The sequence below is a fragment of the Cyprinus carpio genome, chromosome B17, assembly GCF_018340385.1.
Source record: "Cyprinus carpio isolate SPL01 chromosome B17, ASM1834038v1, whole genome shotgun sequence".
In the NCBI taxonomy this organism is placed as follows: Eukaryota; Metazoa; Chordata; class Actinopteri; order Cypriniformes; family Cyprinidae; genus Cyprinus; species Cyprinus carpio.
The window spans coordinates 28102638-28126131 of record NC_056613.1 but is presented as its reverse complement, the minus strand read 5'-3'; the positions used below and the strand labels follow the sequence as shown (position 1 = coordinate 28126131).

Sequence of the window (23494 nt, the reverse complement as noted above, 5' to 3'; positions counted from 1 at the left end):
ACAGAGAACCTGAAAACACTGCACTTCAAACAGCAGGAGCAACCATAATATACACCAACGCAGTGCACTGGAAAATATTCTCTTCCTCAGTGTGTTTGTCTTGTTTCCAGTACAATTATCTAAGCATTCCTAAAACAAGATACATTTCCTTGAGAAGCAAAAGGACTTAAGAAGTGTTTGTAAGGTCTCATCTGTTAACATTAGCTAATGCATTAGTTCACAGTGAACAATTCATGTATTTTGCAGCATTTATTAACCTAAAGCTAATGTTAGTTTATTAAAATACAATTGTTCATCATTTCTTTATGTTAGTTCACGGTCCATCAACTAATGTTAAGAGATACAACTTTTCATTAAAAAAGAACGTAACATTAAAATTAATAAATACTGCAGAAGTGTTATTCATTGTTAGTCCATGTTAACTAATGCTGTTAACTAATAGTCACAAAAATATATTGTGTTACCATTTTTGAAATGTTTTAAAAAATAGTCAGAAAAATAAACTTATTTTAAGTATAAACTTATTTTTATAATATATGTGTGTGTGTGTGTGTGTGTTATGCATCGTAGTACACAAATAAGAGTAATAATGTGTGGTGACACATTCAGAAACTGAGTATCTTAAGTAATTTTGCTTCTCCAGTAAATCTAGATATTATACTGAAAAACAAGACAGAAGTAGACAAATAAGAGTAATAATGTGTGTGCGGTGTTGTTAGTGTAAGTGCAGTGAATGCAAATGAAAGTGAGCCGGGCCACAGGAGGAAACGCTTTCGTGTTCTGGGATGGCACGTTTTGTTTTGAGGGGGAAACAAACAGAGAAAGATTGAAGAAAGAGAAGCATCTGAGAGCAGAAGGTGATAAGTGGGTTAATTTACACGGTCTGCAGGTACGGCACACAGAGAGACACACACCGTCTGATGCAGCGCTGTAGGATCGTGCTGCGCCTCGGGCCATCTGTGAGCCCAATAGCAATTTTATTACATTGTCATTAAAGCAATTTCACAGCAGTATTGTTTGTTAATGAGAAGCTGCAAACGAGGAGAGATGTCACGGACAGAAGCAGCGCTGAGCTCCGTGCTCTTTTTATATCACTGAAAAATAAATGCACACTCACCCTTCACATCCTCTCTGGACTCTGGCTTGTAAAAGGGAAACCCACTCAAAGCTGAAATATAAAGTCTGTGCTGCCAGGGCTGTGTTTATGAGCTGCCGCTGTGCTTCAGTGTTCACTGCTCTTCATATGCTGAGGACTGTTTTGGTTGTGTTCGGCTCGGCCGGTCCTGTGGAGGATGTGTGGCTGAGAGCTTCCTGTGTTTCACTCTCAGACGGATCAGTTGGCTTTTTCCAGTTATTTATAGAGAGCCAGATCTGCTGCTGCTCACACCGAGGATGAGGGAAATACAGCCCACATTAGTGAAATAAAGCCTGAGCGAGAGAGAGAGAGAGAGAGCGAGCGGGCGGGAGTCTTTCTGCTGACGCTGCAGATGAACATAGCGTGAGCTCAGAGGAAGTTCAGAGGAAAAAGAAAGAGAGGGAGGCTTTGGAGAGAAGAACCACTGACAATCAGGATTTGTAGGAGCGAGTTTATCAGGTTTGTGGGATTCTGTGCATTACTTCACTCGTCACAAAACAGGGCTAAGAATAACTTTTACTATTTTTTTTGGTCAATGAAATCATCTGCTGAACCTTCAGAAAACAATGATCATGTACTATTTATTATTTATATCATATCAAAGGTTTTGCAAACAAAATTTGGACAGTGTCTAAATACATAGCTGTGATTAATAGATATTTTCTTGAATTAAATAAATAAATAAATACAGATGAAAATAAGGGTGCTAACAGGTAACAGTGTTTGTAGTTTGTTGTAAACGTATTATTTCCCAAGAAAAGTGTTTGTTTATGTTGTTTAATGTTTATGTTGGGAATGGCTGTGTACAGTTGTAATACAGATGTGATTTTGTTATTTTTTTGCAATAAACATTTTTTTATAGTGCTTTATACAGTACAGACTGTTTCAAAGCAGCTTTGCAAACAAATAAAAAAAAAAATGAATTAAAGTGTAATAAATAAAAAGTAAATAAGGGCACTAATGGGTAACAGTTGCAGGTTTTGAAGTTGTGACTGAATCTGAATTTCCACACAAGAAAAATTTTCATGTTATGGTTATATACCAAAATGTGGGGATTGTCTGACTACAGCTCTGTTGTTGTTGTCGTTTTTGTGTGATTTTGTTAACAGTCAATATGTGATTCTGTTATTTTAATTATAAACAAATAAACAATACATTTAAAATGATAAATAGTACATAAATAGGTGCTGATGTATATTTTTTCAGATTTAGTCTTAAAGCTGTCACTCAGCTGACATCAGCTTGTAGTTTTTGATAAACATATTTCCTATAAGAATGTATTTTTATCACTTTTCTTACAATAACGTTGGAAACCCTTGTTATTAACGTTATTAACCCGTGTTTACAGGTGTGAGACTCCAGACCCGGTCAGTTCTCTCTCAATCACTCTCTCAAACACAGTCCTCTTACCTGAGATCTGTTTTCCTGAAAATCAATTTATGGCCCGTGCGGTGAGCTCCACGCCAGCAGCGCTATCATAAATGAATACTTCAGGTTTGTTTATTGAAGCGCGTCGTGCCAGCGAGCCGAGGTGTTCTGGATGAAGTAGCAGCAGAAATGATGCCAGAACACGACACATAAACACTGGACTCGCTCCAAACCGTCTTCAGACGGGTCAGAACTACAGCAGAGTCTCTGGGACTGGCTGAGCTCTGGTCTCTCATTATCAGTTTGGGCGTGAGACACAGAAGGGCTGATTCTGAGACTGAATGGGGTGACGGGGTGTGGAGGGTAATGACAGAGTCCTCGCAGGCGGCAGTAAGTGAAAGGAGGTTAATCGAGAGGTTTCACTGATGACGGGCAGATCTCGGGCGCTGTGCCCTGCAGCAGAACTTACACTCCACATTAACCAGCGTTACCCTCCAGCGTCTGTACGGCGAGAGTAACAGTGAAATATATAAAAAAATTAACAAAAAAAAACTTTTACTCTGCATGTTACATGGGACAGATCCTTTTTGCAACACCAAGGTAGTGGGTTTGATTCCCAAGGAATGCATGAACTGATCAAGTGTATACCTTGAATGCACTGCAAGTTACTTTTGATAAAAGCATTTACCAAATGCAGAAATGATTTCTTGAAACTCTGCAGTAACTAAAACAAAACTGATCAAATTAACTAAAAACACAGACAGCATCTTTTCCCAAGACCCAAAACAAAGTGCCAACATTTCTCCGGAGAGAGAAAGCCTCGCATCGGGTCAGAACGGTGACGAGCGTCTGTGATAATCAAAAACTACTATAAAACAGTGCAGAGCAAAGGTGCTGAGGGAGAGAGAGAGAGAGAGAGAGAGAGAGAGAGAGAGGCTCCTCACACAGGTGTGTTGATGCCCGGGGCGTCTTTGGCTCTGATTTGAGCCCTGACTATCATGTCTTTAAGGACGCAGCGTCAGATGTCTGTGAGCTTTACTGGGGCCAAGACAAACCTGCCGTGGTTGTCAGAGCTTGCTGATGCAGTCAGTGTAAGTGGAGAGGTGTTTCTCGTGTGGTAGATCGGCTGCTGTTGTGCCGCAGGACAGAGAGACAGCAGAACTGCCAGAACAAAGTCTCGCTGTACAAACCAGCAGCTGCTACTCGTCGGATCAAAGGAGCAACAAGCGGCTCTTCCTGGCCCAGGTGTTTGACGGACAGCTGACAGCTGGGTCGACTCGGACCCTCCGGACTCTCCGCCGTCTCCGAGCGCTGCTTTTATATGGGTGCATATTAGGGTGGTCCTCAAGAGAACACCAAAACTAAAGAGTAGGCTTTCTGCAGGTAATTTTTTATCAAATGTTTAGGCTTTGCAAGAAAATTATTCGCACCAAATATTAAAACAACATACACATCTGTGTCCCTGCAGCACAAAAGCAGTCATAAGTAGCACAGGTATATTTGTAGCAATAGACAAAAATACATTGTATGGGTCAAAATTATACATTTTTCTTTACTTAATATGCTAATGATTTTTGGCATTAAAGATCATGTTCCATGAAGATATTTTGCAAATGTTCTACCGTAAATATATCAAAACTTAATTTTTGATAAGCATTGCTAAGAACTTCATTTGAACAACTTTAAAGATGATTTTCTCAATATTTAGATTTTTTTGCTCCCTCAGATTCCAGATTTTCAAATAGTTGTATCTCAGACAAATATTGTCCTAACAATCCATACATCAATGGAGAGATTATTTATTCAGCTTTCAGATAAAAAAATGGACCCTTATGACTGCTTTTGTGGTCCAGGGTCACACATTAGAATGTCACTGTTTGCACGTCTACAGTCCCAGTTCTCTGATGAGTGAATGACTTACAGTAGGTGTAACTGTGCATTTATTGAATGAGCACTGTGCAATGTCTGAACTGATTGCACTATATTTTATGTATTATAATTTTCTATTCTTGTTTTAAATTCATTTTAAACCTTTTAAATCATTTTTTAAACCAAGTTTTTAGATTTATTATTATTATTATTATTATTATTTTCTTTTATGTAAAGCACTTTGAATAACCATTTCAGTCATGTCAATTCAGTCATTTCTAGCTAGTTAGTTACTCAAACAATGCATCATACTATGGTTGTAAAGCAGCGAGTTATGTTGTTGTTTGGGAATTGCGTCCCAAAACATCGTCTTGCATTTGTGGACCAAATGGACTGGAGAAAACCTACGATTTATACGAACAAACGGGTGCATTGCCGCCGCTCAGGACGGGTCTGATTCCCACCTGTTGTGATCAAGAATCGTTCGTCCGAGAAGAACTCAGCACAATCCAGAGAGAGCGACAGCGAGGATGAGTCGGTGCCGCAGTGCTATTGATTTATTTTAATTAGCAGCTCGTTAAATCACGTCAGTTTGCAAAACAAACATATAAGTCTGAGTCTGGTTTTCCACCGGGGTTTTAATGAGTTCTGCACCCCAGAACCCAGAGCACAGAGACAGACAGAAACCTCCTCGAGAGCTGCACTGAAGACAGCAGAGAGTGAGACAGCTGGAGAACACAGACAGAATGAAACACTCTTCCTCTCCCACCGCACAAAACACACACACACACACACAGTAACACACACACACACAGAGTAACACACACACTGTAACACACACACACTCACTCACACACAGTAACACGTACACACACACACACACACACACACACACACACACACACACACACACACACACACTGTAACACACACACTGTAACACACACACACAGTAACACACACACACATACACACAGAGTAACACACACACTGTAACACACACACACTCACTCACACACAGTTACACGTACACACACACACTGTAACACACACACTGTAACACACACACACACTGTAACACACACACACACAGAGTAACACACACACAGTAACACGTACACACACACACTGTAACACACACACACACACACACACACAGTAACACACACACACACAGAGTAACACACACTGTAACACACACTCACACACAGTAACACACACACACACACTCGCTGCACTCGTCCATCTGCAGTAAATCAAACGGTGGATGAGGTAATGCTCGTCTCACCACTCCTGTTTTAACTTAAAGAAGAGAGAGAGAGAGACAGTGTGTCTCGGTGATAAATGGACAGACAGCTCTGGTGTGTGTTTGGCCTGTGGACACACGTCTGACTCTGTTAGTGGGTGTAAATTGAGGAATTGTTTGCTTTGATTAAACCTGTGCGGCCCGTGTTAATCTGTGCACACTTCCTGGGTCAAAGTTGACGGCGGTGCTGTCCGCTTCCTCCCTCGAGCCGCCGCTGTTTTCTCTGTTTATTTCATTATCTGTTTATTTGTTTTTGAGTCTCATTAAAGAGTAACTTCATTAGTTTTGGTTGGTTAGGTCTGTTTTTCTGGCAGGACGGGATGCTTTTATTGACGAGCAGATGCGGGGTGATGTGGGTGAATTCTCGCTCGTGAATGCGTCAAACTGGTAACACTTTTTCCTGATTGGCCGGGCTCTTGTCTCACCGTCCCACTGTGATTGGCCAGGCTGGACGAGTGCTGCTGGCCAGCATCCAGATGAAACTCTATATAGCTATCTTTGTGAGGACATTCATTGACACAGTGCAGTCTCTAGCTCCTTACCCTAAACCTACCCATCAGAACTTAGTGCTTCACCCAAACCCTCACCCTAAACCTACCCTTTTCCCAATTATAACTTGACCCCTAAAACCAAGTCTTGACCCTCAAACAGGCCTTTAAAGGGCTCTCAGAAAGTCAAGACAGGCCAAAATGTCCTCACTTTACAAGATTGTCCTCACTCCGATGATCTAAAACTCAAACTGGCCCTCACAAAGATAGCTGTACAAGTGCACACACACACACACACACACACACATGATCACCTGACCCCGGCTCTTTGTCAGGAATTCCACGATCGGCCCCTGAGACTCACGAGAGTTTGTCTGCTGAAGGTGTGTTTGAAGTGAGGTTTGTGGATGTTGGTGCAGCTCCACACTAGAGCGAGGTCAAGTGGTCTCCTGCAGTCCCGAGTCCATAACTCAGCGCCGCAGCGAGTCCATGTGTGTTTGCACTGTCTGATTACACATGTGCTTTATGAGACCAGGAGACAGGAAAACTTGCACCAACAGGGTTCAAAAAATGGCAATGAAAATGGATGTTTTTTTCCATTTCTACAATGCTTAAATCTACTTTGCTTGCAATCCTGTTATCAGAATTTGAGATGGCTAATCATAATTATACAGTTCAAAACCATAATTTCAATACAAATGTATGTATATATATATATATATATATATATATATATATATATATATATATATATATATATATATATGTATATATATATATGTGTATATATATATGTGTGTGTGTGTGTGTGTGTGTGTGTGCATGTGCAAATATGTGCGTATAAATGCATTTGTAAATTGTGAGTTAACTTAATATGCCAATGTTTCAATAATTAATTTAATTAACTATTTAATTATTGTGATAAAAAAATTACTACAATGTGTAAAAAACATTGCATGTACAAGGTTGAAAATGTAGCCTAAATAAAGCTGTCGTTCAGTATATAGTAACAAATGCCGGTTTGATAAATTCATAATTCTCACAGACAATTTTCTTGAATGGTTGAGCTTGATAAATGCAGTCAATATTAAACTATAAAAATGAACAAAAAAGGAAAGAGGTTTATTTAATGGTAAATAGTATATACTGTATATTGTAAAGATTATTGCAAATATTATACATTATAAAATATTTAAATGATGTTTTGGGTTATTAAAATAAGTTATAAAATCAAAAATATTTTCTACAGTGAATTTAATATATCTGTTTAACACCTTATGCTATGATGTAGTTTGTTTTAATTAAAGGTTAAGACTGCTGAAACAGGACAGAAACAAATCATTTTAGAAAGGTGTTACAGATATTTGATTTGTTTACTTCTAGCTTGTTACTGCATCACAATAGTTAAAGCTTAGATTAATAGTTCTCCAAAGAACATGGGATTTTTGGCTTATTTAAGAAGGCAGTGGGACTCTGTTAGTGGAAAGTGGCACTATTCTTAATGTGTTTTCTCATGTGCTTGCAGACCGAGAGTCAGCAGCACACAGCGTGTGTAAGGGACTTCAGAGCATTGAATATTCTGTGCTGCGTCTCATGGAGTGTTTGTCTTTGTTGTGAGCGGCAGTAAAGGACACATTCTGTGGCATATCCAGAGAAATGACCCTGCCGTGACCCTTCACCCCTCCTTTAATTATTTGTTTGAAGACAGCATGGGGTTCCCATGCGGAGCACAGTGGAGGGCGGGGGAGTGTGTGTGTGTGTGTGTGTGTGTGTGTGTTCAGTTCCGCTGCTGTAGCTTCAGTAAAACAGATAACGGATAGATGTACTGAATCATCTCAACACCGATTGATTTTGTTAAACACCTCATTAGTTCAATATTTATGTAATCTATGCTTTACCATTTTTGGCATATCTTTAGTATTTGGTGCATTTGTTTTGTTGTTTGTACATTTTTGGTATTGTTATATGTGTTTTATGTCTCAATAATTAATTCATAATTTTAAGTATCCATTTAATGCATGTTTTATTTCTTGTGTTGTGAAAAATATAAACCATAATTTGTAGACGGAAATGAAGGCCTGAGTTTGGAATGCAGTGTGTGTGTGTGTGTGTGTGCGCTGGCGGGTGTTGTTCTAAGCACACCCCATTAGCAGCTCATGGGAGGAGGTGAAACTGTTATCAGAGGCAGCACTGATAATCTCAATTGGCTTTACTCACACTGATAAAATGCACAGCGCTGCTGGGCTGCTCCTGCAGGGTTACTGTGGCAACAGTTTGGAGAGGCAAAACAGACATTGTGTGTGAGTGTGTGTGTGTGAGTGTGTGTGTGTGTGTGTGTGTGTGTGAGTGTGTGTGTAAGAGGTCAGGCAGTCCCAGCAGCTACTCTTAAAGAAATTCATAAATCACTCTTCTGTCTCTCTCTGGTATTTCTCGTTTATGAGGCAAGGTTTTTTTTTTTTTTGGAAAATATATAATTTAAGTGATAATGTATAATCAGGATCAAGTGTTTATTTTGTGATAATGGTTGACTGACTGTACCTTATTATTACTTACTGGCCAGCAAATACATTTATTTAAAATAATTTAAAGTTTAGATGGGCAACATTAATGTTTCTGAAAAAAAAGTCTCTTCTGCTCACCAAGGCTGCATTTATTTGATCAAAAATACAGTCAAAATCATTCTAATATATATATAAATATATATAAATACACACACACACACACACATTAGTGCTGTCAAACGATTAACCGTGATTGAATGCATCCACAATAAAAGCTTTTGTTTACATTATGTATGTATGTGTTGTGCACTGTGTATATTTATTATGTATATATAAATACACACACATACAGTATATATTTTGAAAAAGAAAATATGTTTATGAGTCATCTTACACAAATATTTGAGCTCAGGGTAATGACATGGACCGATCACATTTGTTCCGTAGAGCCCAATAGTAAATTACTGCTGTTTATTTAACAATTGTGTGTGTGTGTGATGAATCGTACCGGTGTGTGTTCATGTGACAGATGATCTCAATACCCACACATTATGTATTTACACTCATGTTAATGATTTTCTTTCTGTCACTCAGTTATATATATTGCTCGGTGCTAGTGCTCCTTTAGTAGTGCTCCTGTCTTTCAGACAAAGAAAGCAAACTTATTCCTCTTTTCTCAGCTGTGCGTGTAGTGAACTTCAGCGTGTCACTGTGCAAGCACAGATTGTGGGTGTTTAAGTTAATGGAAGGTAAGAGCATGTACGGCGGCTTCAGGAGGGATTAGAGCTCAAATTGATTCCAGTCCTGCTTGTATCTAATGACCGGTCCCATAGAGTCGCCCTGTGTGCGCTCGCCCGCTTCTTTCATGCGGGATAGCCCCAGCATGATCCGAACCCTCGCTCTAATATCAAACACATGTAGGGGCCTTTAATGCTCGCTCTTTTAGTACGGGTCTCTCCCGGCGCGGAGCAGCCGTTTTGCCTTTGACACGACCCATTCTGCATTAAAACGGTTCCCTGGGCTGGCACTGACCTCCCGATGACCCCAGCGGCCCGGCGCTCAAAAGCTGCAGGAGAGGTTTTGTGGAGTTGTGCTTATTTGCCGTCGTGCTGGTGATAAAACTTCAGACAGGCTAATTGATGGCCTCGCTGACAAAACAATAGCTGCTGAAAGCCTGGAGCTCATTTACAGACAGCTGGAGAGGAGAGAGACCCCTGCCACGGGCCCTTACCAGGGGGCAGGGGACCCACTCAAAGAGCCGCTTGTATCGCAAACTTCATGATCCTACTGAACGCCTTGTGAGCGCTAACACGTGAAGAATAATGTTTGTGCATGTGTGAGGTTTGGGCTACAGTGTGGTCTCAGAAGTTGCTTGTTTGATGAACAACTTCTTCTTAGAAGTTCCTCCAGAAGAGTACAGAGCTTTAAAATCAATGTGGAGACCAGCTCAGATCATTTGATGAGAAATGGCTGTGATCTCTCTTGGCAGATCTGAGCATGCTGTTGAGATCTCCTTTAAGACACATGTGAGATTATGTTTGAGAAGCAGATAACGTCTCCACTTATCTGACTGCTTGTCTTGGAGAATTCATTCCAGATCTCATTTCTACTGGCAGAGTAAACTACTCAAACTTTTCCATTTATTAAAATCAGAGAATTGGGTTTTCAAATTCATCAAATATGAACCATCCTGAGCTCCTGAGTTGTATGCTGTTTTCTGGTTTACTCGGACTGGTAGTGCTCGAGTCCAGATTAGACCGAGTAGACAAGAGAACATCTCAAGTCCAAGATATATTTGTTTTATGATTGGCCAAGGCCAGCTCATTCAAATCCAAGTCCAGACCGAGTCCAAATGCTCCAGAAAATATGATCTTGGGCTCAAAACTTAGTCTGGTCTTGTTCATAATTGAGTACTACAACACTGCTAACTGCTAAACACATGCTAGCTTCGTGATGGCAGATGAGGTAATGGGTCTTGTTTTTCTCCTGTGTTTTCAGGTTCATTAATGCCAGAAGAAGAATAGTGCAGCCCATGATTGACCAGTCAAATCGAGCAGGTAAACATCATCTCATCTTCTCTGATGTTCTCAACACTGTTTGTGTCTCACTTGAGAGTCCATGAGCTTCTCTCTTGTGTCTATACGCTCCAATGAGAGCAGACTGAATCTAATTGGATGTTTCTCCATCTCGCTGGTTAGAGGGACATTAGCGCATCTCAATGCTAATTGGCCACAGGAGAACTTTACAGTAATTCTGGAGCGTTTCACTGTTTCTCTTTGTGTTATGGTACATTAGAAAGCGATTTGCATAAGCATTCATGAATTCACACCAGAAACATAAATAAAAATTCTCTAGTTTTTGAGTTACTGATGGCTTGATATTGTTTCTCACTGTGCTGAAGCTGGGATGATTCGAGCACAAATGAATTGAATGAAATGGACAGGTCATGTAGCAGTGGTGTTTTTATTGATGAAAACACCAGCACATGAATGTAGATGTAGATTTTCACAAAGTTTCAGCGAAAGCATCAGCACCACTGCATGGTTTCTAGATCTCTCTCCTGAACCCAAGACCAGTGAAGCAAGTCAAGAGATAGACATCTTTGAGTGCTGCTGGACAGTTATGTTGACGTAACCTTCTCTTGTCCTGTTGATGCATACGTTGGAGAATGGCGTGTATGTGTGTGTGTGTGGCTGATGAACAGCTCATCGTGATTGGGCTGCTGCTGGGATAATCGCTGATTGTCTGGTGTGTCTTCTCTCTTCTTCCCCTGGTGTCCACGTTTGACTTCACTCAGGTTTTCTTCTTGATCCTTCAGTGAGCCAGGGAGCAGCGTACAGTCCGGAGGGGCAGCCCATGGGCAGCTTCGTGCTGGACGGACAGCAACACATGGGCATCCGGCCAGCAGGTGAGATCCAGCGACCATCTTCCTACAATCACCTCTTCAACATCTCACTTCTTTCTTTTAGACTAGGGGTGTCCAATCCTGCTCTGGAAGGGCCAATGTCCTGCAGAGTTTAGCTACAACCTGCTCTAAGGCTGATGATACACTGGGCACCTTTTTGAGCAATGTCCCTGGGCAACTTTGGGAAATGTTGCTGTCAAGGGGCTACCAGGTGAGAAACAGGAAAAATATCCAAATAGAAATTTGTTACCCATTCTATAAGGGAAAGTGCCCATCAATATTGCGCAAAAAAGTTGCCCAGCAAAATTGCTCAAAAAGTTACCCTCATGTATCATCAGCCTAACACACCTGCCTAGAGGTTTCTAGTAATCCCAAAGACCTTTAGCTGGGTAAGGTGTGTTTTTTATATGGTCTTAAACTGAACTGAACTCTGCAGGACAGGTGACCTCCAGGAGAAGGGCTGGACACCCCTGTCTAAGTAATGCGCTTAATTGAAGAAAACATTGGGGCATCCTGATTCTCAGATGTTTCTCTTCCAGTAATCTCAGGTGTCTCCTATAGGCTGATGATACATCAGGGGCAACGTTTTGAGCAATGTTGCCGTCAACGGGCAACCAGGTGAGACACAGACCAATCTAAAGTATCCAGATAGAAATGTGTTACACATTCTCTATGGGAAAGTGCATAAGCAACACTGCTCAACAAAGTTGCCGGCAAAATTGCTCAAAAAGTTGCCCCCGTGTATCATCAGCCATAGAGTTTCAGGAAAGAAAATATCTCATACTGCTCAGAGGTCTGCAGTCAAAAGACTTATCTCTCTTTAGATTCTCTCAAGCTCAAATGATCTCAGCTGCTATCTATGAGTGTGTTTCCCAAAAGCATTGTTAGCTAACTATGGTTGCAAGTTCCCTTGAACTCTATTGGTAACAGCGGAACTTGCAACCATAGTTGCTTTTGGGAAACACATCTCACATTGATTTTAACCATTGTTTAGGAAGATTCAATTCAATTCGATTCAATTCAAGTTTATTTGTATAGCGCTTCTCATGATACAAATCATTGCAAAGCAGCTTTACAGAAACTTTTAGGTCTTCTGGGGGGTGGCATCATCTCTTCTCAGGTGTTCGGTCATCTCAGATCTTCGTAAGAGTTGGATCCAGACTGAAGCTTGTGTAATTCCTAGTTGCCTCGGGATGCAATCCTGTGGTAGAAACAGAGAAGCAGGTAGAGACGAAATTAGCATAGCTGCTGTTCCAACCAAGCAAAGATGATGTGTTCAACCCAAGCAAAAGAATACAAATTTGCATTTGATCAGATAGAGCTGAAGTACAAGTTACGAGATACATTATGTGAATGCTTGGCTGAAAAGATGTGTCTTTAGTCTAGATTCAAACTAAATAAAATAAAATAAAATAAAAAAATCCTTACCTGAGCAATGAAAGAACAACCTGAGTTCTTTGGGTTGTTGTCAGTTTGCTCTGTGTGTTTGGGATGTTGGGCTCTGCTGGGCACTGATGTCTGTGATGTTTGTCTCTGCAGGTCCTATGAGTGGCATGGGCATGAATATGGGCATGGACGGCCAGTGGCACTACATGTAACGGCTGTACAGTAAAGAAAAGGGGGAAGTAAGTACACTGGGACTCTTTTCTTCCTCCGCCTTTCTTTCAAGAGTCTTTCCTGTCCATTTCCTGTCAGAATTCCCCTGAAAACCCAAAATAACACCACAGACGCTCCGCTTTACAGACACCCTGCGAATGCTAAACATCAGGGCAGGCGAATGAGTCAGGTGAGCCGCGCTCGAGCGATGTTTCCAGGACGGCCTGGAACAAAAACAAGGCAGAAAGGCACTAAAGTGGAATTTATTTATCGCTGCAGCGGCTCCGTGCTCCATGTCTCATGCGGCCAATGCAAATGTTAGACATTTGGGGGGAAAATGGGATCTCCTGAGGTAGAATATGACGGGGTGAAATTAAGCGGGCTCCAGTGAAGCGATAAAAAAGGAGAAGTGAAACTGTCCTCAGAGTGACATAAATCCGTCAGGGGAAGGATTGATGCCCAAATTATCTTATATGCAAAGACGGGAGCAGTGCAGTACATTACGCTCCCGGAGAGAGATATAGAGACGGCGGGTGACACAGCCATCCTTCACCGGGGGAAGCTGCGTGACTTTTCTGTTTTACTGGGAACGGAGGGAGATGGAATGGGAATATCTGCAGATGGGAGAGCGTGGGCTTCGGGAGGGTGGCATTAAAGAACGACCGCATGTACATGCAGAGATCTCCTCGTCTGATTAAGACGCCCGCCGGCGCCACGCCATTGACATTTGAGAAATCAAGACGTATGGCGTCCCAAAGGTGGCAGGGCAGAGAAGATTTTATTTAACACCTCTACTTCCTGCTCAATGAGCCTCAATATAATAACACTTTGCTTGATTAAAAGAACCCTTTATATGTAAATAGACGGCAGTTTCCTGTAGGTCACCATAGCGATGCTGCGACGAAGCCCCCCCCCCCCCCCCGCCCCATTAATAGACTCGGAAACGTGGTTAGTGTGTTCCCTAAAACAGCCGCAGAGACAACATTTGCTCAGCTTGGATAATTTTTAATACGACGCGGGATAATTTTGAGACTTTTTAATTACGTAACATATTTTATGCTTCATGAGCAATTAGATTAATAGCTTAATACAGAGGAATATTAGCCATCTCTGATTCGATTACACACACACACAATATGCCATATTTGCTGTTTAATTATGATCGGCGATGGAGCGCGCTCAGAGAGGTGTGCTGTTACTGCAGGATGCAGATCTAGACGGCGGTTTACAGCGTCACACGCGTCTGCTGCACATTTAAAGGAAGAGCTACTGCGGCTTCACAAGGTTTTACGAGATCGCTTAAATAAACACGTGCATGTCTGATGATTGCGTGGAGAATGCATGCAGTTTTCTCTCAAATAATTGGCCTACACTGTTCTTAAATTGTTACAGGAATGTGCAGTGAGTGCCTGACGACCTTGGAGTGACCCTGTGCCTACTTTAAATGACTGTTGTTAATGCCTCTGGGGTCACGTTACAAAACACTGCGCCTCAACACAGTCAGAGCTCAGTGCTATAAATGTATTCGACCAGCACGTGCATCTGTGATTGTAGTTTTCTTTATGGTCTGCGGCTTAATTAATGGCTTCCCGTGTAAGATCTTGTCCTGTATATTAAGCGGATATTGCGCTGTTTACTGAGCGGTGTGTTGTTAACCAGCCCCTAAATAATTTAGCGAGTTCGTAAAGGAGCTTGAATCAAATCAGTTTGCAGCGGCGCAGCTCGTTCTGTCACTAATTTCATCTGGGATTCGACCGCTCTGAGCGCTGATAAGTTTAGGTTGTCCCTGCAAGATCCACATCACTTCACTGCATGCTGCCAGCAACGCCAAGGTCATGGGTTCGATTCCCAGAGAACATAAAATGTATGCATTTTGAACTGTCTTGTTCTGCTGCGTGACTGAGGACGGATAAATGAAATGAACGCTACATCTACAGTAAAACCAAAAATTATTCAGAGACCAGATATAGTTTTTTTTAATATATTTTACTAGCGGGTGCAGGACACTATAGTTAATTTATGTAAGTGAGGATAGCAAAATAAACATATTATACCCAAATATTCTTCATACAATGGACTACCAGGGAGCAAAAATAATTCAGACACTTTGACCTGAGCATGTTTTGCTTAAGTGTTTTTCTTTAATTGCTAATGTGATCTTTTTACACCACAGACTGAACAAAATGAAGCACTGCTTGGTAATTGGTTGAGCTAAATTGCTATTATATAATTATAATTGTGTTCTTAAATGTAACAGCTGACAGCTATCTAACCGAATCAAAGTTATCTGACATCATCAAGATGAATTTGTTCTGACACAGTTCAACTCTGAGTTCTTGTCATATTTTATTACCATTTTCTACTACAGCGCATAAACTGTGATATAATGTGAGAGATGTTAAAAGTGTCTGAATAAATTTTGGTTTGACTGTATGTATCTCCTAATAAGCATGTCAGTATACCGTGCAGAGATGCAGGCCGTCATCAGATGTCTCTGCTCAAGTGTGCTCTTTGTTTGAAACATCTGCATTAGCTGCAGACACGTGGCCTGAATCCAGACCTCACTGGTCTCGCCCCGCTGACTGTGTGTTTCTCTGAATCTCAGGTGAATCGAGGCGTGCCGGGGGAGTTCGTACCTCAGTGTGGTCCTGTGGGCATCACCCCCTCGTCTCATGTGTCTGTCACACCGATCTCCTCATCTCCCTCGCCGTGCGGCCATGCTAATGCACAGACCCCCTCCTCGACCTCGACTCCTCTGACCCCTGACCACAGCGCTGCTGGACCGGCCGATGACCGAAGGGAACCAACCAATACTGGACAATAACCCCACGAAAGATTTGTGAAGGAAAAGAGAATGTGCTGAAGCATCCGACAGCAGAATTAGAAGCTTCACACGGAATTCCAGACGAGCTGTGATCGTTTTTTATCTTGTGAAATTTTGTTACTTTTGTTGCTGGAGGACCAAGAGCTGACAAAAACACTTTGTAAAGATTTGGATGTTTCAGCTTATTAAACACACACACACACACACACACACACACACACACACACACACACACACACACACACACACACACACACACGATAAAGAAGAAGAAGAAAAAAAAAAGACAAGAGACTCCAAGAGTTCAAACTACTGTAGTATAAAAGCATAGACACTAAATGAAATCTTGTACATTTTTATCCTCACTCACTTTATGTTTCATGAGCTAGTCCTAGAGTAAATCGTTGCCCTGTTTTTCACACTGTGTGTGCTGACCCCCGAGGCAGAGGAGCTCCGATCGCGCAGTAACGGGAGAAACGGACCACGGTTCCGGTGATGACGATGATTCCTCCTCCAGCAGAGTCTCTGCCGATCGAAGCCTGCTCTCCTGCTCGGTTTTCCTCATGCATTTTCCCTTTCTGGTCCATGAATGAATGTTGCCCCGTAGGTGAAGTTCTTCGTTTGAATTGCCCAAGCACTGGATTGTGTTGCTTTTATACGTTTTTATTTTATTATTATTATTAATATTATTATTATTAATTTTGTATCTGGGACTCTCAGAGTAAGAGCCTTATGAAGGACGTGTATCCTCGAGGAAGCCACCGTCCTGCAGCAGTGGGATCAGTGTATTATTATCTGCAGTAACAAGGACGATGGCGACGTCTCTGGATTCTGTGGCACATCGACGCGCTGAAAGACTTTACAAGGATGAAAAGAACTTAAATTATGAACTCAAAGCTCGGCGAGAAGCTGAGACAATATTGTAAGAAACTTCGTACAGAGTTCAGTCTATTAATTGTTTCATGTTAGATATTCTATGTGTTTACCTCAATTGAAGACGAATGTTTTTGCTAGTTTCAGATCTGCTGTGGCATTGATATTGTTATGTCCATGACCCCCCCTCCTTTATCAGCACGTGCTCCACTAGAAGATGAGATCCTGTCTCCCTCGAGCTTTGTCAGAAATACATTCAGTACTTGTATGAGGACTGTGGCGTGATGTTTCAAAGGTGTTCAGTCACAAATGCTGTAATAAATATTTCATTTTTGATTTTGGTAGATTCTTGTGTGCTGTACGGTGTGTCGCACGTGGAAATAATATCAGATCTGTAATACATAAACAATGACTAATATATAACGATGCATACTATATAATTCATCATTCTTATTTAATATGCTCGTAAAGACTTCAGGCTCGGTGAGCAGTGTTTTTCAGTATTGTTGTTCTGGAAGGGATCCTGGCGCGTTAATGTTCTCTAAATCCGATCTTCCTCTTAAGATGTTTGTTTTTGACACAGAACAAACCCAAGAGCTTCCGCTGACTTCAGCTGCTGGCCTAACAGAGGGGCAGTTTGAGGTTTAAGGGCTGAAGGACAGTGATGGTGTCCAGTGTGAGACTCGAGTCTCCGCGGCGCCTCCTGCTGGAGCTCTTTCACACTACACCCGCTGCACCACGGCACAACAGTACTACTACTACTATTATTATTATTATTATTACAAACAGCATTTATACATGCTGGTAAAATTATAAATTGGCGATTACAACGAAGAGGACGCTCACGTGCGCAATAGACGCTACGAATGACACGCGCTAAACGCATTAAGACGCGCTTCAGGAAAGACCAACATCACCTCGCACTGAGAAACACACGAGTGCACATGTTTCAAGAGCTTGATGTGAAAGTGAGTCTTTCTTCGTTACTTTAATGTTTAATATGTTTTCCTGAATTTTTCCTGAAGGGTTTATTTGCACTGAATGTCTCATGATGAATAAAAGAAACAGGCGTTTCCCCAAAGAAGGTTTTTAATTATTTGTGAAAAGCTGAATTACAGTATTAATAATTTAAATGCATACCAACGGTAATTATTAATTTACAAAATATGAACATCACTGTGACTAAATATCAAATTGGTGCGTTTCATCGTGAAATCCTCGAACGACACGAAATAATCACGAGCAGATATTTCTGTTTCTGTGAAATAAATACATAGAATAATAAAGATGTGCGTTTTGCGCTTTTTATTAGCGTGGTGCACGTTATTATAGAGATTCAAATTATTTCAATTCATTTCAGCCTGTTTATTTAAGTGTGTTTATTAACAAAGAATCACAAAATAACAAATATAATTTTAATGATTGTTTATTCGAGAAAATAGACGTGCAAATAATTCATTTCATTAAATCGAAATTCTAGAATGTGATCTGAAATAAAGAAAGAGAGAAGTGAAAGGAAGAGCGGTGAGCTGATTTTAATATTAATAGGCGACAGGAGGTGGACTGAATTGCGCCTGTGACAGGAATGATGGATGATCCGGCCTTCATCATCATCATCATCATCTTCATCGTGTCAGAGTCGCGGGAACGCACAGAACACACGAAAACAGACGAGATGTTCGCAACAATCAGGAGAAAACGAGCAAGTCTTCAGCAGACATAAACTCGAAAGCGACTCTTGTTTTCTACTTTTATCACAAATAAAGAAGAGAACGTGTTCCAGCTGAAGCGGCATCTGCTGTGTGTGTGTGTGTGTGTGTGTGTGTGTGTTTGTGGGCCCCGGGGTCACGCGCAGAGGCCCCTGGTCATTAATCACTGTCAGCATCACAGTGATTCTCTATTGATGAGGATAATGACATTAGCTCACAGTCACTGATCAATAAAGCACATGCAGGGGAATAATACCGACGCGCTCTCTCTCTGTTCTTCATTTAGAAACAGCGAGCCGAGTAAACAACTAAATCTGCATCAGTGGATCTCCACATCAGCTCAAACCTCACTAACATTCACAGCTCAACATCCGCTCGCAAAACACGGCCTGCTCGCGGTAATTTCACTCCGACGAGTTTAAAACACAATAAACTACAAAATACACGAGCTACGATGAGCGGGCTCGACATCACGTGTATCAGATAAACCTCATTTCTCCAAATAATACTAGCTATATTAATGCTCTTATTATTAATGCGAGTAGTTACACTGAAAAAATTATTCATTAAATATACTTTTTTTTTAATTTTTTTTTTTTTAAGTAGGCCTGAGTGGTTGCAATCATTTTAAGCTAAATTTTGCTAAAAGTTAGTCAACTAAATTTGTTCATTTAAATATAGCTAAAATAAATTGATTGCAACTAGTCAGGCATACATAAAAAAAAGAAGAAAAAAAGTAGACATTTAATCATTTTTTCAGTGTAACTACTCACATTAATAATAACAGCATTAATAATAGCTAGTATTATTTGAATAAATTATGTTTATCTGATACAGTACGTGCACGTAAAAAATAGTAAGATAATTTTTTTTTCAGTGTAGCTATTATTATATAGTTTATATATTGTAGGATATTGCGGGTCTATTTCCTTATTTAATATTTAATTATTATTCTTGACAGAAAAGGTTTATTTTAAATGGGTTAATTGACTGGACACATATTCTCGGGTAATTTGATAATTAATGTTGATCAGAGAAGGATTTCCAGCGATCTGCGTCACACAAACAGAAGCACAACATGAGATATTTCTCATTAAATCTCAGGGTATTTCTGTTGTTTTTGTATATGGCAGCATAATACTACTACTACTAATAATAATATAACAGAAAAACAAATTTGCAGGATTTTCATCAGTGTTTGATCGAAATAAATGTTTTAAATGAAATAGAACCCTCGTGGGCTTTTAAAGACAGAGGAGCACAAATATTAATCACTGAAACAATGTTATTATTTCAATGGTTACGGAGCAAAAAATAAAATAAAAAAAAAATCAAATTTACTGAAAATAAAGAAAATAAAAATATATAAAATATATAAATAATAATAATAATAAAATAAGTCTGCGTGCTTGACAGAAGTCAGAGCTGCTGAACAAAGCCCGCGGCGACCCCTTCTGGGAGAAACTACACATGAATGATCAGAAGTGAAGAAATATTTCCTGTCTTTTTGTAATCGATCCGAACGAAGGGGGATCTCTGCGATGATAACGAACACACGGTTATGAAAACAGCTTCAATAATCGAGAGTCTGAATGAACGGATGAAGATGATGAAGATGATGATGAAGGGCGGCTGAAGACATGATCCTGAGGTGAACATCTCTAAACAGCAACAGCAGCCAGTGTTAGAGATCGCAAGCATCGAAACAGAATGATACAGTCTTATTTTTGTGACATTATTATCTCGCAGTAAATGTCATTAATTGTGGAGTGTGAATGAACTGAAATTATTAATGTCAGTGTGTCCTTGGTTTCCTCCAAAACCTTTATATGCAGATGTAAACACCACATCGGAGAATTACGATTTTTTTTTTTTTTAAATCATCTTCCTTCTGCATCCCATTTATTTGCAGCAGTTAAATGAAAAATAAAATATAACTTGCACGCGCATAAAACTGTAGTGATAATAATAATATAACATTTAAGACAACATGTGGGATTTTCTGCAATAACATAACAAAAAATTAAAAATAAATAAATAATTTAATTAATTAATAAAAATAGATGTGACTGAATAGAATAAAGCTCAGTGTGTGTTTATTTATTTCTCGTATGCGGCCACGATCCAAAACCTCACTTTCACTGAAAAAACTGAAGAAATCACAGACATACTTTCTTTCTTTCAGGTGGATGTTTGGAGATGATCTGTACTATTTTCAACTATAAAAACACAAGTCTATGATATATCCTCTTTTACAGAGCAGTGTGTGTGTTAGCAGCCCCAATCATCAGTGCTGCAGGCTGGACGGACACACACACACACTCTCTCTCTCTCTCTCTCTCACACACACACACTCTCTCTCTCTCTCTCTCTCTCTCTCTCTCTCTCTCTCTCTCACACACACACACACACACACACACACACACACACACACACACGGGCTGATGACTTGAGCTGAATGAATGTGTGTGTGGCTGGTGTGAAGGCTAGAAACGGAAGCTGATTCTCCAGGAGTCAACAGAACATGAATATCAGTGAATCTGGGTCACCTGTCAGAACTCAAATGCCACTGGTGCCGCTGACCTTTAGTGCCGGACCGAATCCTGCAGACAGACACAATAATCCAGAAGATCCGCTGACAGACCACACTACAGCCCCGAAGACTCCAGCAGAAGCACCTGAGAGCCTTCACTTCCACATCAACAACCAGACACTTTAACACATATTCACACAGAAAACAGTTTTACATTCCAATAATATTTCAGAGTTTTACTGTATTTTTGATCAAATTAACACAGCCCTGGTGAGACTTTGCTTACTCATCAAAGTCAGCCATTCCATTCAGTTTTTTTTTTTTTTTTTTTTTTTTGTCTCGGTTATTAAATTAAGAATGGCCTTTTCTAGAATGTATTGTTTACCTATAGCAATCATAATTTCTCCATGACTACAAAACATTTTAATCCCAAAGTGTCATTCAAATAAATAATTCATATAATGTGTGATCTATTTCATTGAAACTGGACTAATATGTGTTGTGTTTGCTAAGAGTTTTCTGCTGCTGTGTGTTTGAGCACTGATGGAGATCTCAGCTGCGACAGACAGACGATCAGAAAAACCAGGGTTAATAGCCAGCAGAGAGTGTGTGTGTGTGTGTGTGTGTGAAGCAGCACGTCATAACACACCTGCTGCTCTGCCGAGAGATGAATGTGTTCATGACTGAGCAGAAACAGCTGCGGATCCAAACATCAGCCGCTCTCAGAGCTTCTGTGGATCTGACCGCAGCGCTTCACCAAAACCCTTCATGACTGACCCGGCTGAGTCTGAGATCTCCTGCAATAAAGGCTTTAAGCTCATCGATTACTCACCCTCATTCAGCCGTATGTGACCCTGGGTCAAAAAACAGAAAAAAAAAAAAAAAAAAAAAAAAAAAAACCACAACAACAAACAAAAAAAAAAAAAAAAAAAATCATAAGGGTCAATTTATTTAATTGAGTTTTAAAATTTGAAATGCATTATAAATAAATAGGTTAAATAAATCATCTCTCCATTGATGTATGGTTTGTTGGGAGGACAATATTTGTCTGAGATACAACTATTTGAAAATCTGGAATCTGAGGGTGCAAAAAAATCTAAATATTGAGAAAATCATCTTTAAAGTTGTTCAAATGAAGTTCTTAGAAATGCATATTACTAATCAAAAATTAAGTTTTAATATATTTACACTAGCAAATTTACAAAATATCTTCATGGAACATGATCTTTACTTAATATCCTAATGATTTTTGGCATAAAAGAAAAATGTATAATTGTGACCCATACAATGTATTGTTGTCTATTGCTACAAATATACCTGTGCTACTGATGACTGCTTTTAGGTGACATGTTTGCTTCATGCATGAAATCCAGAGAGTTTTGAAAGAAGTTTTTTCTGCTCAACAAGGCTGCATTTATTTGATTAAAAATACAGTAAAAATTTGAACTACTATTGTAATTTAAAACAGCTGAGGAAGTTCAAAACAGCATTCATTTGAAATAGAAATATTCTGTGACATCAGAAATTTCTTTACTGTCATTTGCTTTGTTTTTTTATCAATTTAATGCATCCTTGATGAATAAAAGTACTGATGTTAGCTCTTTTTCAAGTCTTAGTTATGGACTCTGAATGGAGAACCAGAAATCTCACGGCTTTCATTAAAAACATCTTCATTTTCAGCTACTCCTTCAATGCTGTGGATCGACACACATTACTGAGAGCTCGTGACATCAAACCCATCGAGCTTCAAGACCAGCAGAGCTAAAATCACAGTGACCACCCAATCTAAACCATGAAACACGAGCAGCTGGAAACACCAGGCTCTTCATGCACTGAAGCATCATGAACACAATGACAGGAAGCTCTCCAGAGGAACTGACTCCATCTGACCTGTTTACCATAGTTTACAGCCGCAGTCAGAGCTCTTTAGTGTAATCAGCTTCAGCTGCAGCTTCTGGTGTCAGATCTTGAGTGATTTTGATCAAGTAAAGGTCAGAATAACTGCAGTAATATCTCCAGATGAACTCTTACTGGACTGAAGCAGCTCAGCTCTACTTGATTCTCCATCAATCATGTTTTAGAGTCTCAAATCTGATCATCAGGATCTTTTGAGGAGAGTTTGTTTCCAGAAGCTTTACTTTCACTGTTCCTCAGCGGAGGAATGATCTTCACAAGCCTTCAGAACATCTCACATCTTCTGAGGAGCCTTTATTTCTTCATCTCTCAATCACTGCATTATATGTTTGGATCATTTACATCTCATCTCACTGAGACACATTACTGCAGATATAGAGTGACCACTGATATTTAGATCATTTAATGTCAGTATCTGTTATAAAGATTTCATTGATTTACAGTACAAGCAGCAGAATTTCATCTTTCTTTAT

The 23494-nt window shown here is 40.1% G+C and overlaps 2 protein-coding genes across 9 annotated transcripts in view; one reads left to right on the top strand and one right to left on the bottom strand.

Annotated features, from left to right (window-relative positions):
- The window catches only part of meis2a (Meis homeobox 2a), a 66450-nt gene extending 49251 nt beyond the window's left edge, over positions 1-17199 (top strand). For 5 of the 8 annotated variants that reach the window (XM_042742995.1, XM_042742994.1, XM_042742992.1 and 2 more), the window contains exons 10-13: positions 10666-10724; positions 11465-11575; positions 13112-13197; positions 15774-17199. In XM_042742995.1, the coding sequence (XP_042598929.1) occupies positions 10666-10724; positions 11465-11575; positions 13112-13170 (229 nt within the window). In that variant the 3' untranslated portion in view covers positions 13171-13197; positions 15774-17199. The remainder of the gene's footprint in view (positions 1-10665; positions 10725-11464; positions 11576-13111; positions 13198-15773) is intronic. The other 3 variants (XM_042742996.1, XM_042742993.1, XR_006156903.1) reach the window with 2 other exon arrangements.
- A 4275-nt stretch (positions 17200-21474) lies between these two features.
- cdin1 (CDAN1 interacting nuclease 1) overlaps positions 21475-23494 on the bottom strand; it is an 81305-nt gene continuing 79285 nt past the window's right edge. The window contains exon 12 of the mRNA XM_042742989.1: positions 21475-21961. Within this exon, the coding sequence (XP_042598923.1) occupies positions 21946-21961 (16 nt within the window). The 3' untranslated portion in view covers positions 21475-21945. The remainder of the gene's footprint in view (positions 21962-23494) is intronic.